The sequence below is a fragment of the Corapipo altera genome, unplaced genomic scaffold (assembly GCF_003945725.1).
Source record: "Corapipo altera isolate COAL_440 unplaced genomic scaffold, ASM394572v1 62, whole genome shotgun sequence".
NCBI lineage: Eukaryota > Metazoa > Chordata > Aves > Passeriformes > Pipridae > Corapipo > Corapipo altera.
In genome coordinates, this window is record NW_020884894.1 from 1,949,474 (window position 1) to 1,965,033 (window position 15,560).

Here is a 15,560-nt window from a genome sequence, read left to right on the forward strand (position 1 = left end):
AGTTAAACACAGGACCCCCCACAGCAGCCATGTGCCACCTCTCCACCACACCAGGCTCAGCTCAAGGCCAGCTCTGGGGCGGTACAGCTGCTCAGCCTTGGCTCAGGCTGCTGTGAAAATAGCTGTGTGGGAAATCAGCGTGTGGGAAGCCTTGTTGGGAGTCCCTCCACTTTGCTGGAGAGCTGCCTCCCATCTCAGTGGTTCCCTGTGCTGTCTGTCTGAGCCCTGCTGCTCCACACTGGTGCTGATCCTGACCCTAACCATGGACTAGGTGTCCTCAGCCTCGGCATCCTCACTGGGGAGTTGTCTGTCAGGCACTGGCCAGGCTGTGAGCTTACCCCAAGTACTGTCACCAAATCTGCTCAGCAATGTGGGGCCCTGTCCCACACCTGCCCAGCTGCCATAGACAGCTCCCACTCATTCCCTAAGGCACAGCCCCCTCCCGCCATGCCCTGACCCAAGGCCAAAGGGTTACAAATAACCCAGGCAACAGGAATACACTAACACCTTTTTCTTTTTTAACACATAAAATGCCTTCAGGCTCTCATGAGAAGACTATCTCCTATCTTGAAATTCAGAAGCAAATAGGCAATTTTGGGAAAGTTTGCAGGGCTTTATGGACATGGTTAAAAATAAACTTGTATGTGGAGTGTAAGAGAAATACAGTCCCTGCCTTGTGGCAGAAAACCAAACAGCCTGTCCACCACGAGGCAACATTACAGTGTAAAAACTGAAGTCAGCTACCAAATTTCAGGTATCTCTGCTACGACAGAGATTCTGGGCACCTTCTTTCCCCAACAAGGAGCTACACAGTACAACTTCTGTTCATCAGACTGAGGTTGAGAGACGAAAGGTCTCTGAACCCACCCCACCCTCTGACTCTGAGCGTGGGTGCAAGAGGCCTCACCAGCAGGGGCTCAAGCAGAAGATTCATAGACACTATGAAGAGAGGAAGTCAGACGATTCTACTAAATTTAAGGACAGAGATTTTTCTCCTGTGTCCTTCTACAGATTGAAGAAATAGACATTGCACAAGCAAACTGAGCTACTTTCATACTTGCTACTAAACACACATAAAGGAACTGAAGACTATCAAGTTGAGTGCCAGATGTTCCAACTTGTCAGCAATTAAAAATCTCCCCAAATTTAGAAGACTCAATGACATTATTAAAGCAGATGTATGTGATTTCTAACCTTTATGACTGAAAGTAAAGTGCTTGCTTTATTCAGATTTATGGAGTTTTCTGAAGTATTACTTATCTAGCTACCAAAATATTTTTTGATTAAAGTAAAAAAACAGTCAGTAATAGAACAGTAATACCTAAGCACTTCAGTGAAACAACTGCACTTCAACTACCCTAAACAGAATATGAAAATCCAAGAAAAATTGTCTACTGCTTTTATGAAACATTTACTGTGAGTGTCCAATGCACTGTATAGGGGAAGGGAAGGAAAGGAAAATAGTGTAATGATACTTCAAAACTTTAAATACAAAAGCACATTAACCCTAACAAAATGATCCTATATATTAAACAAAAATAACTGTAATGTACCTATTATACATGTACTAGTGAATCTCTGAACACTAAGTTTAATTTATTCTACTTCGTTAGCATTGTATGCCAAAGCAATATTCAGTCCAGAACAAGATGATTCTTACTTCCTCAGAAATGTGTGGTTATTACTAATTTTAAGTTCAATGAACTTAAGAGCAGAACATTAAAAGAGTAGAACATTTAAGACAGAGATTAGTGCATTTTCCTTAATCATTGCCCCATTAAGGCCACTCCATACTTTCTTTGTATATTTTAATATCATCGTGCCTTTTAAGGCAATATGCCTAAAACTTCAGAACATCCCTCAGTAGTATCAGACAACAAAAAATGACAGTGAAAGTGTATCTCTAGTAAGGATGCAGTCAAAGTAAAACGGGAAATAAAGTTAAGTTATCAAATAGTCAACTCTGTAGTTCTATTATAGTGTTGCCTAACCTTGATAAAATCTTTGATGAGCTGGGCTGCTTTAACTCCATTCTGTACATTAAAGCTTATATCAACTTTTACTTCAGTGAAGGAATCTGTCAGTTTAATAATAGGTACCTGCAAAAAAGAAGACAGGTTGAGTCAATACAGATTTCCAAGACACATTTGGTTTCATTTATTCTTAAATGCACCAGTAAAACTGAAATGTTTTATGAATTTGTGGAGAGGAAGTAGGCAGAGAAATCAGGACTCACTCTCCTTGCCAATCTGTTTACTTAAACTTTACTTTTCTAACTCATAAACACTATTTTCAATTTACTGTCCTGTTGAACAGAATGCTTCACCTTCCATAATAAATTTTTGATTGGTTTGGGTCAGTAGCTGGTGCAGCAGCTCAGCTCTGGTGGGAACCACAGACACCAGGGGGAGACAAACTCTGAAGAATCACAGAGAAATGGTACCAGAGACTCCAGAACTGACACAACTCGTGTCACTGGGGTCATCACTCCCTCACCAAAACTGATTCAAACAATAAGCACAGAATAGTGAGAGCATTCTGATGTATCACCACCTGAGTGGTTGCCAAATTACCTTTCTCTACTAATAATAGCTATGATATTAGACACTGATAAAACCCCAACACTCTTACATACTCTCAAAATTAGCAAAAGGTAGGAAATAATAACAATCAATCCTATTCTGTGCATGACATACCATTACCTCTTTATGCAAGAATGTACATACTATTTTTCTATGAAAATTTATTTTGCCTGCTTACTTGCAAAAAGAGAAAATAAATAATTTACTTATGTAAAAACTCAGCCAGAAATTCATTACATTTAATCACATAAATTCACAACAATGACTAGTCTAATCTCTCTTAAAAGCAAGTGTATGTTGTGCATATGGGATACCAGATGATTTCCCCAACAGAAGAAATACTTGTTATTGCACTATCAATTATTTTTCAGTAGTAAAAACCTTACTTAAAAAAGTTCTGTTGGTTCTATTTCAAATTTAATATAAAAAAATAGTTTCTTCTTATAAAAATTCATTCTCTTCCCAAAGATCTTTGATTTGAAATTTAGTTTCTAACAAGGAAATACCCTCTTCCCCCAAACTTACAGTTGCTTTATCTAAAACCTTTACTGAGTTTTCATCTGCTACATTGTGCTTTCTGAGAGCTTCTTCCAGGGTCCAAAGTGGTAATGCCTCCCATTTTCCAAACACAACTAAATCAATATCACTGAAATGGGAAAACAAAAAATTATTCAAATTAAAAGACCAATACAGTTAAAATATAAACAATTGACATCTATACACCCCTAGAATAAAGCTGACAGAACATAGCTTAACCCAATAATTAATTTGTAATTTTCTGAGGAAATGGGTGGGGATGAACTTTTACACTTGGGGAAATACAGAATATTACAGGTTACCAAGGGGAGGGGACAGATACACAAATCAATTGGGCTGAAAAGCCTAAGATTAGTCTCCTCAGGTCACACTGTGAGTAAAGAGGGATCAGCTTCTCCAAAGTAATTCAGAGCAAGAAATGAACTTGTGAATCACCATCCTTGGGCTCTATTAACTAGTAATGCCAATTTAACAATCTGTCACTGAAAGGGTAAGTCCTGTTCCCCATCCTCTACTCCCAGAAGCACAGCCCTGTCTCCTCCTTTCCTCTAGGTCTAGTGGTTGCCTAAGCCACAGCAAATCAGTTCAACCTATTAATGGGTCTGGCAGAAACCTTCTTCATCCCCTCTTAATGAGCCCCCAAAGCATTCTGAGGTAATTTCCTGCCTCCTTGCATCTCAGAGTTGGCCTTCTGGATGATCAGAGCACCAATGGGCACATGGCAAGCAGCTGTCCTGTAGTGCCAAGAACAGGGAGCAGGGAAAGGAAAACATGGTGACTTTGACTTCAGGAAGCAACAAGTTGTTAAATAAAAACAAACCACCTAATTAATTTCACTCATTAACTCAGCTCCTCGAAGAGGTGTCTCCATCCCACTACACTTCCTCCCTATGCACACACATTCATTTGACTACACAGGGAGCTGACATCCTAATTCAGTCCCCAAACCCAAACTCAAAAGGTGGTTGGTGTCCCAGTCGAAGCCCGTGAGGGCTACTGTGAGATCCTGAGCTTTTTCCTCTTTGCTCCCCTATTTCTTTGATTTCCCTGCTTGGTTGGGAACACAAAGGAGGTGAGCATGTAAACCTATAGTTATGCCAGCAGGACACTTCAATGATACAGAAAACTGAATAACAGAAAACACAAAAATATTTAGGAATGCTTCCTCCCTGCCCCCCGCCACGAGATTCTACAGGTCTGCTGATTCACAAACAACACTGCTTTAACAATCTCAAAGAAACTACATCTGCCTTAGAGGAACAAGCTCTTGCCAACAAGCAGTGCCAGCAGCAGTTCAGCAGCAGTTCAGCCACAGACCATCTGTCTGACAAGGACAGCTTTCAGAAAACTATGTTCAAAACTAGCTTGGAGAGCAGGAAATGCTGCTGGACATTTCTCTTCTAATCTAAATTAGTGTCAAACCCACTGCTGACAGTTAATAACAGGAGGCCTTTTTCTGATGCACACCAAAACAGAAAAAGCAGCTCTGTTGCCACCCTGAGTATAGATACTGCCTGCAAAAGAACAGAGATCCAGCAGCTAAACAACTGCATGCACAAACCTTCAACATGAGCTTAAGTAAATGGATATAAGGCAAATTCTTGCACAGAGAAACAGGATTAAAAAAAACACTGTAGGTCTTCCTGAATCCCAGAGCCTGAAATCTAAACTAACTATACAGTTACTGACAGGTCGGGAAAACCCAGGGAGAAGAGAAGCTTTGATAGAAGGCAACAGTGAATTAATGACCAACAAAAATGCAGGTTATTTTGAAAGTCTGGCAATCACCGCCACAGGAATGTGTTTTTGTGGGTTTATGTACTGTTTTAAGTATCTGCATTTGTTCTTCCCCAGCAACCTCGGCTGAAACAAATACTGAAGCAAGGCAGTATATGAAATTAAACAGACAACAGCAAAGCGTTTTTGTTACATCAGTTTCAAAACAATCAAGCACAGTAAAAAAACTATCAGTCAAGTGGATAGGAGTATATCTCTTGCATTACCAGCATCAAATCAAATTTAATTAAGCCTATGTAAAAATCAATGAACAAAAAAGGCCAAGAATGAGGGCAAATGTGAAAACAGTGGGTATTTGTACACCTAACTTCTGGCTTTTCAAACAGACACTGAGCAATTCAACTTCTCTGCAACTCCTGAGACTAAAGCAGGTGCTAAACAATCTCTCAGGTCCTTTCTTTAACAAAAAGAGATGAAATGACAACAAGGGTATCCATTGCCTGCAGTCAGTATTGGATGTCCTCACATTCCTGAAGTACGGGAACTCGTTCAAGTGTTATCCTCAGAATTATGCTACTTAAATGTGTTTGTACCCTGCAGCCATTTAAGCCTTTCATTTCTATTTCTCTTTAATTGTTAAAAATACTTCAATTTCTACACAGAAGATACTATTGTCCCTGAGTAGTGATTTTTCTTTATGAAAACTAGTAACAAATTTGGAAAAGGTAGGTGTTGACAGATTTCACAAAAGAAGACTGAAAGCAAAAAGCCAATTCTGTATGTAATCTTTTCTCTTCAGTGCTAACACTAACAAGGTAATGTTAAAGGTTTCAATTTAATTATCTGTGGAGACAAAATTTAGCTTTTCTTTTAAAGCCAATCTCTTCTTTTGTTATTAATGAAGCCAAATCACAACATAAGCTTTTTCTGACCACATGGTAATTCAGATCCTTTTACTCATACATGCGAAATCTATATAGTTGTGTTATAGTTAATATTATTTACTGTATTCCTGTACACTTCACAGAAAACTAATATCTTAACACTTTCTTAATGTAACAAGTATCAACACACGTAACACAGACACCAGGAGAGCAGATAAATCACCCAGGGGTACAGTTTCAACAAGTCATCTTTTCTCTTGTACAGAATTTACACTGAAAAATTACTAACCTTGTAGGCAAATATAAACCAGTTTTAAAACTTCCAAATATCTGCACCTGAAACACAAGCAAAGGATATATATGAAAACAAATTTTCAGGCTTCAGAAGACAAACGAGTTCTATTAAGCTGCTCGTAAAGGCTGGCTATTGCTACCCTCCATTGGTAGATTTTGGTATTGCTGACAGGCACTTTGAACACTCCTGTTAAAGCATTCATATCTTCAGTGTACCATAATCAGCTGATCTCCATTGTTATTACCCATGAAACCCAAATAACTTCGACTTTTCTATTAAAAAAACTCCTTTATAATGTAAAAAAACTGTCCTCATGACCAAATTTGGCAAAAACCCAGAACCCACATGATTTCGAAACACTTAAGGATGACAGAACATTTTAAAAAAACAGCAACAGCTCAATTTGGTTTTTGCTTTTATATCTCAAAGTATACCCTTCTGTTTTTAAGTATTTTCTAAGTTTAGGTCTGATGTATTTCCATTGCTTTGTATACTTAAAAAAAATTAATTATATCATAAGCCTTTTTTTTTCTGAATTACAAAGCAAGTAGCATAACTCTGTTTATTTCTGCTTAAGCAACAAACAGTTTTGTAAAGCTTCATGTCCCAAAGAATTACTTTATTATGCTGGATTTTTACTATCATTGGAGGTGTAAATCATCAGGTTTTCACTGTAAGCTGTCCAAAGCCTCGCTCCCATTACTCAGCCGAGCCTTGCGGGAGGTCGGACTCATGCGCTGAGTCTCAAAGGGGGGCTGGTGAGACTTCAAAGTAAAAATATCTACACATTTGGACTAATTTTCAACCAGACAGTCTTCTGATGTGTTTCCTGGAGCCACCTTATACAGACTTGAGTATTCTGCTTTAATGAGTCTCATACACTAGCTTGATTGCCACCTATTTGGATGTCAAGTGACCCACTTTTTATGTTTTTCCCCTTCAGGATAAGAAAAAGGGGGAGACAGGAAGAGATGATGTTTTGCAAGTGTCTTAATACTTCAGCAGACTAAGAAGTAGTTTGAGTGCTTCTTGGTTATTTTTTTAATCACTTCATTCTTTTTACCCCCTCACCCCACTCCCAATAAAAAGGACATACACATTTAATGTTGAAAGTTCATAGCTTCTCAAACCAGCAAAGACTGCAACAGATGACATAGAACGAGCATCAATATTGTACTAGATCTTAACAAAAGCATAAGGGCATCACAAAGCTAAGACTGTAATAATAATTATCATTATTTTTAATCCAGAATAATAATAAAAGCATCCTCTATGAAACAGGGTTCAGTCAAACCAGGATTTATTTGGCCACCAAAAACATCAGAAAATTGCTTTTGCACAATAAAATGACCACTGGTGGGTTCAGAAAAAACTAAATGTGCTTTCACATTATCAAACAAAACTGTGTGTTCAGCTGAACAGCAAAGAGAGCCTTTACTGAATAAACAACCCTGAAAGTATTCATAAACTTAGAGATACAACATATATGACCTTTACTGAAAGGAATGAGACAACATCTGCTCTTGTACAATAATTCAGAGTATGAGAAACACTGAACAATTCTAAAAGAAACCCACACCCACACTTCAACCTCTCTCTCTCACAAAATCTGTAAAGATAAAAGAGGAAGAATGGGGAAATCAGAACACAGATTGTAAAGGATTTTGATTTATTATCAATTTGGAATTTAAACTGTTGAAGCTCTGTAGCCATGCAGGCATTTAAGGCATCCCAAATACAGGACTCTATTATGGGTTGAGATGTGAGCATTAGTTTTTGTGGTGTGCCAACACTGCTGATCATATTTTTATTCTACATGGACAGAGATATGGATTTGCACTCATAAGGTAACTTCACACTTCACAGTACTGCAATGACTCCTCCATGTTACTGTTACTATTTCTCCCACATTTCTGCGAACTTGTTCATGTTAAATTCCAAAGTTCCCAAAGGAGCTTTAATTATGGTATGTGCCCAAATACGTGCTCACTATGCACAACAGAACTTGGAAACCCACAGAAGCTTGGTAAATCCTTGTTACCAAAATACCTCTTTCAAAACACCATAGCCAATTTAATTTCCCTTCCTTCTACATCATTAAGTAGAATTTCTGAGGTTTGTTGAACTAAACAGAGTTCATCTTCCTGCTTTCATTCCATCATAGTATTTTCCTAACTAAAGTGCATGAAGTATGCAACGTTACCTCTTTTCAGATCTATGAGGTCACACAGACACGAAGCTGAGGACACTCTAGCAAATATATCCTAAATTCCACTGTGTAAGTATTTATTTGTTCAACAGTCAAATTTGCATATTCAACTGGTCAAAAATCTTTGTCTTAAAATGTTTTCATTTAATGTTTGGTTTCAGCATAATTAAAGCGTTTCTTATGGTCAGAGCCTTGCTGATGCCAAGAACAGTTCTCACTTACTAGGAATGTTTCCTTCTAAGCACATTCCCTTGAGTAAGAGAGCAAATGACACAATTGCTAACTTCTATAAATAAAGTAACAGTTTAGGGTACCTAGTTTTACCCCCCTCCATCTGCTTTTTCAGCCTTTTCCTAAGTGGAACAGGAGAGGGGGAAAAAAAAAGTATGTGCTCAGGCACATTCCACATGTTCTCTGTGGAAGCCTGATTTCCCTTTTCTTGGTATCTGATTTTTAAAGACTGTCTTACCTACGTGTTTAGTGAGAAACTACAAACTAAATGTGTATGTTTAACTTACAAGTTTATTTTAGCTGGTTTGGCTGCATCTATGACTCAAAATGAACAGCTTAAACATTAACTCATCACTTTACACTACAGCTAAGGCTGAGGACATTGGACCAGATAACACTCCACCTTCTCAGAGCATGTACTCAAAACCTGAATCTTAGAAGTAGCTAAACCAACACAGATTACCAAAAGGTTAGTGATTAACTCAAAGGACTGAAAAATTACAACAAGAGACTGTCAAAGTTGAACACAGTTGAGTTCAGCAGTTCAGTTCCCAAGCTGATCTGATAAAGTGTTAGAAAAATAACAGCACAGTAACTTCCAAATTATAACCCAGCAGTCTGTTGTCACTGTTCAGTTCCCTTCTAGCCTCCAGAAAATGGAAGGACACACAAAAGGAGAATTCCTCCTCAATGTAACAACTGCAGACAAAGTGCAGTTGGGCTTTGAAGAACAGTTACTGACTTGAGAAAACGGGAACTGGCACACTCTCACTCTCTAACATTTTCAAGCACAGCAGAGAAAGACTGTCCTGGCAGTTTTAACTGGTACTAATTGAAAAATGAACTTCAGTTTTCAACTACACAGTGTGTGCTTCCTCTTGGTCACATTACAGCTCAGCCCAGTGGTCAGCTGTGTCCTGTGCTAAGGCTTGTAAACTGCTTCCCCTTCTGAAATAGATTGTGGCAACACAAATGTTTCGGTAGCTTAAAAAAACCTATTTTCTCAAGGCCCCAAATACATATATATATATATAGGCACACATACATATATGTAAAAAATTATTTTTAATACAAAAGACTTAACTTTGACAGATCAAGTTTGTCCTACAGAGTATCTCTGTAAGCACTAAGTCTTGTGCCTCATTCAAAGTGCGGGCGGTAACAAGGAGAGATCCCCTGGTAATAAATCCACACACCCCACTGCACTAGTTAAGTCTGCAGCACACAGACTTGCCTAGAAAATAGGAAATCTTCTCTAGGCTGAGGCAACCAGTGATTTTTGTGAAATCCCCTCCTACAAGGCACTAGGAGGGTGTATCACAGCATGCAGTTTCATACCCACGTTTCCTATACTATGGCCTGTCAGACTGGCAGCCCACTGCTCCTAGTCTTGATTAGCGTCTGCCTCACTGTTTCACTGGTTAAGAGAGCTGTACAACACCTGTGACATGTGCTGAAGTATCTTACACAGTTTCCATGGAAAGCTTACTGATTGTACCCAAAATTCCCAGATACAGGTAGTAATGCCTCCACCAATTCCCTCTAACTGTGCAAAGGCAGCTATGGCTGAGTGGAGAGTGCTCCTTCCTCACTGATACATTGTCTGTAACAACAAACACCTTGACAATGCGAGTATATTTTACACACAAAACCACACACCACGTACATAGGGTTTATACAGAATTCATATTCTGTCATATTCTGCCAATTTCTAGAAACACACTCCAAAAAAACAGGTTAAGAAGATTTGAAATGAACCGGGGATTTAAGTCACTCATGTCAAAATATTATCTTTTACTGTAGCAGGATCAAAGAGCATTCCTTATACTAGAGATTCTGCTGTCTGAATTTAGTTTGCTATTCTGGCTCACAAGCCCTTATTTTCAGCTACTGTTATCTACAAATAGATGACTACAGCTACAAATCTGCATTCTGGAAATGAACACCATATTAGTTAGAGGAATACAATTAAACTAGATTCAATTATGCCAGAAATCCAACTGTGTCCCCATAAAATCATACCGACTTGTAAAAGCAACTTCTCTGTCTTCTCTTTAATCCAACCTTAGCAAAAAATGCTTAGCTCTGCACAGGAGAAACACTTGTTTCAAATGAGCAAGTACTACCAAAACCCATCTTCAGTGGGAAGAGGTGTTACAGCTCAATACACAGATCTACAGATTTGTTTCTTCCTACACAGAAACTCCTGGCTTTTTTAAATTTGTAAGATATGCAAATTTAATTTAACTGCCCAGTAAATATACCATGGTCTATGTAATGGGGCATTTCTGGTATTCCACCTTAACAGATTTATTTAAGACTGCAGGGTCTTTGGACTAGAAGCACTGCTACTAGTGAAGACAGGAGTTTCAGAAGATTTTTTTTTTTAAATAAAATACATGCTGCATGTCTGATATGTTCCCATTAATCTTAGTAAATTAATATTCATGAGACAGAATGTGGCCACACCTTATGCCCTTTCTGTGACTACAGCAGGACTAACTTGTCTTTGGTCCTATGTGTGACAGAAAATGTTAACCTGTATTATTCTAGAAAGAAAGACCATCTCTCTCATTTGACCAGAAGTCTTTTTCTGGTTTTTGGTTTTCTTAACATGGAAAAATAAACTGTATTTTCAGTATTCAATATTTCATGAAGTAAACAGGCACAAAACGTTGCTTTTATAAATTAACAAACAAAACAGTGTCCTACTCACATCTGCATTAGGCCAGAGCTCTTTGATAACGTTTTCTATTCTGGTCACCACTTCCATCCGCATTCTTTCTTCTTCAGGTCTGGGAGACATATACTTATAAAAGTCAATGATTTCCTCATGAAGACTAAGAAAGAAAAGAAAAAAAAGAACAAAAAGTCAGGAAAAAACCCCACAGGCGGAATGAAATACCAACTACTCTAATCAAATATGCTTTTTAAGCTCCTAGTTCCCAGTTTCCTCAAGGGGCAGTTTTAGAGTAGCATGCAATTAAAAAAAAAAAAATCCACATTCACAACGCTTCTTAGTGTTTCGTTTCACGTTAGCCTCTCATACCAACAGGTCAATATTGCACTTCATCTGCTAAAAGCGTGGAAGCAAATCTAAATCCAAGTGCCTCCAATTCACATTGAAAGTCACACTCTATTTTAATGCCAGCGTAACACAGACATGGTTCAGTCCTCAACTACGACTGCAGCTGTAAGCTCTGAGTACACACTTCACAAAAATTTAAACAGGAGGTTTTTAGCCAACACTTCCTAGTCAGCCCCTTGGCACCAGCCAGGGAGTTTCAGGCAGCAATCTGTATTCAGTACCACACTTGGAAAAGTTGTCAGTAATTGTGCCAGTACCAGAGCTAGAAAAACTGCTTCTTTATCTGCTCACAGAACTCACAAAAACTAGAAATGCACTCTCCCCCATAACCCCAGAAAATAAGTAGTACACATGCAGCAGCGGTGGCTCAGAGAATAAGTGACTGACAGACAGTTAACCCATATATAGTTTACTCTATTACATGTGCTTCTCACAGTCAGTAAGTTATGTTTAGCTTGCCTATGATGAGAGCTAAAATAAAAATGTCTTCATACAGTGCGACAAATTTCTGTGCTCCTGTAGTACCATAAACACATCATCATCTTGACAAATAATGTAATTCCAGCCACAGAATAACTACATTAATTTCATTTGTTTCTTGCAATGACCACTACAGTAATAGCTAGTTATCTTTAAAAACATGCTGTTTGTAGTTACCAAGTACAACTGCATCTCTCACCAAAGCTCCGAGGGACCATCAGAAGAGATCCATTTATTAAGAGCAAGCTGAGACAGGGAATCTAATACTTCCCCACTGCACACACACCCAAATAAATCAAACGTTAATAACTGAAGTTGTATACAGGTGTCAACAAAACTGATTAAAAAATCTGATAGTTGTATTTAACAGAGTCAGGGGTAGGGAAAGTTCTTCAGTACTGCAGAGTTATGAACAACACAAACTTCTCTTCCCACAAACACCCCTCCCAGTTAGGGGAATAGTCACAAAAGCCTGGCAACTTGTGGTGGCCACCATGACAGCTCTGTATAGACAATGCAAAGAGGAAAACTCCTCTGACAGAGGAAATTTCTTACCTCCTTCCACAACTGCTTTCTTGCTTTTCCTTGGAAACTTATACCCCAGAGCTAAGGTGCACACTCCAAACCACCACTGCAATCCCTTACACCACACTGACTACTCTGCCTTCAGCTTTTCAGACATCTCCTGTTCTTCTACTCTTCATTGCTATTCCACATGTTGGCACTTAAACTTTCTTACAGTTATTTTCCCAGTGCAAGTACTGGATTCAGGTGAGAAGCATGTGATAAAGGACAACTTGAACACTCCAGTGACCAAGTTCACTCTCTGTCCTCACTGCCAGTCACACGTACTGAATTCAATTTAGTTTCCACATGCTTGACCATTAAGCTAGCATTCAAAACCATAAGCAACAAGGAAAGCAGTCAAAAAAACAATAATTAAACTCTTGAAAATACAAATTATTTTTCAACTGAAATTTGGAGAACCAGCTTACAGGAAGACCTGGGAGTTAGATCTGTCTTTTTGGGCTACACAGTGGGGAATTGATCAAAAAAACACAGCCCCACTTCTGCCTCTTCTCCTCTGGACTAGCTGGAAAGACTGGTTACATCCACAAGGTACATGATTTGCCCCAGAGCAGTGTTTTTAGTAAGGACTGAATGCACATGTGCACTGAGACATGAGGAGTGACACCATGTTCTCTGAGGGCACTGAAGGGCATGAGACATGCTGGGATGATACCAAGGGACTATCCCTGGGGAGAAATTCATGTATGGCACAACACAAATCCATACTACCTGTCATTAGTGGGCCCAGCTGCTCTTAGGCTTCTGCTTTACGGGAGTTAATTGTTCCCCTGTCCCATCAGGGAACTTAGAAAGAACAAGGCAATCAGAAATGAGGTCCCCGAAGTGCAAAGACAGCCAAGCCATACAGACACTGCAGTTCTCAGGGTACTTCTCCTTATTAACTCCACTGACACTCTTAATAGAGACAGTTATATCCTTTGGTGCACTCTTAGGAGGGACATAAAGTAATGTATTGTCAGAACCAGATGTATTTCTTTTTCTAAACATAAATAACAGCCATCTCCATCTCTTCAAATGGGATCCTTCTTATTCTCAGGTAGTCATGAAAAGCTCTGTGGGAAAACAAATCAAGCTACATGCAAACACACAGCAACTTACATTACATAACACAGAATGTTACTAAACATGGCAGATGTAGAAAAAACGAAATCTGAACTTTTTCAATGATAGAGGAAACGCTTAAAGACTACTAGAGACAGTTCCCATCAGCACACCAGTTGGAAATAGTACAGACACATCTACGTTTCATCTGCTGCAGGACTGGCATGCTGACAGGACTGCCTGTGCTGCACAGAGCCTCACTATGCAGGAGGCAGGCAGAGGCTACAGAGGCTCAACACTACACCTGGAACAGTATTTCCCTGCCCTACAGTGGCTGCTGCCAAGAAATAAGAGAATGATTAATTAAAGCCAAGACAAACAGAAGTAGCCACACGCGGATTTCAGAGCAGTACAACATGACTTAGAGGCATGACTCCAATTAATGTGGAGTTAACTCAAGCTGTATTGAAAATTAAAACTCAAGGTTATTCACTGTCTTAACATCTATTATAGTTGCTGTTTTCCAAAACAATTTGTTTGGATTAATGGAGTCTGTTTACAAAAGTCTCTAGTGAAATTTTCTATCTTTAGCAGAAATGAAGATCAAAGAGACCGAGATGTTCTTTTTGGCATCATAACAGTATTTTATTATTTAATTATTTAATACCGTTACATTCATTAGCTATTTCAGATAAAAGTCCTCAAAAGGAAACTTGTTTTTAGAAGGAAATTACACTGTAATAAACCTGACTTCACTATGGAAAGGTATTTCATTTGGCTTTATAGTCACACTGAAGCACACCAGCATCCTGGGATGCATGGAGAGAGTTCTTTGCAATGCATAAGAGAATTAGTTCACTTTTTTTATTATAGTAAATAGCAGTAAACAACTGAGTGTTTGTCCTGTACTTACGGAAATCTTAACACATGGGGAAAAGAAAAATAAAATTGGCTTAGACTTTTTCTATCTTTAAAACAAAGTTCTACCTGAATCACAGCCTGTTTTCAAGCCTGGTAAGCTGATTCGATCAGAAATTCACAGATTGAATAGAATTATAGAGAACAGAAGCCACTCAATTTAGTGGATTATAGTGTCTGTTATGTTCACCTGACAGTGATGCATCATTAAAAAATAAATGATGGCTGCAAAAGTTGTAATCAAGACAATGACTTCTGATGGCAACAACACTGAATAGCCCCACGAGGAACACAAGACTGTGTGGGAGACTTTCATTTAGGTGAAAAGCCACAGCTTTTGTGCAGGTGCAAGTATTGTGGAACATCATACTTTCTTAGTTTGATCACACCTTACTTTACTTTGTAGCACAACTTGTGGACTCTAAATGTGCAACTCAGGAATCTCAAACTAGTTTACATATGTCCAAGACGTTGTTATTCTGGAGTATGAATCTCACTGCACACCTGCCAATCAATTAAAAATAATCACGTACAAACAAAATGTCATTTCTGTTTTATATGCAGAGTACACAGAGAGATGTGTGGACAGAACATACACTTTATTGTACACTTCAGCCACCTGACACATAAACCAGCATAACTCTCTCCTGCTGCAAGTCCAGGACTGAAACCAAGAGTGACACCGGGAGGCACGTCACTCTGTGAAACTCAACTGGAGATACTCCAAGTTTCACTTCCCTGCACGAGGATCCTGATGCAGAGTAAATGACCAGCCCACCACACTCACTGATTTCAGCACTTGGAGGAAGCCTCCTGGCCGAACCAGGGCTCAGCAGCCACAGCAGCAGCTGCCCCAAGTGGGACCATTCCCTCAGCCTCCCCGGGCAGCTGAGCAGCAGAGTCGAGTCCTGCCCAGCAGAGCAGCCAGTGAGATCAAGATGACTGACTGGTTTTGCTTAATCACAGG

The 15,560-nt window shown here is 39.1% G+C and overlaps 1 protein-coding gene across 1 annotated transcript in view; it reads right to left on the minus strand.

The window, feature by feature from the left end:
- TENT4B (terminal nucleotidyltransferase 4B) overlaps positions 1 to 15,560 on the minus strand; it is a 42,714-nt gene that overhangs the window by 10,126 nt on the left and 17,028 nt on the right. Inside the window, 4 exon segments of the mRNA XM_027646792.1 lie at positions 1,992 to 2,099; positions 3,108 to 3,228; positions 6,030 to 6,076; positions 11,192 to 11,315. Of these exon segments, the coding sequence (XP_027502593.1) occupies positions 1,992 to 2,099; positions 3,108 to 3,228; positions 6,030 to 6,076; positions 11,192 to 11,315 (400 nt within the window).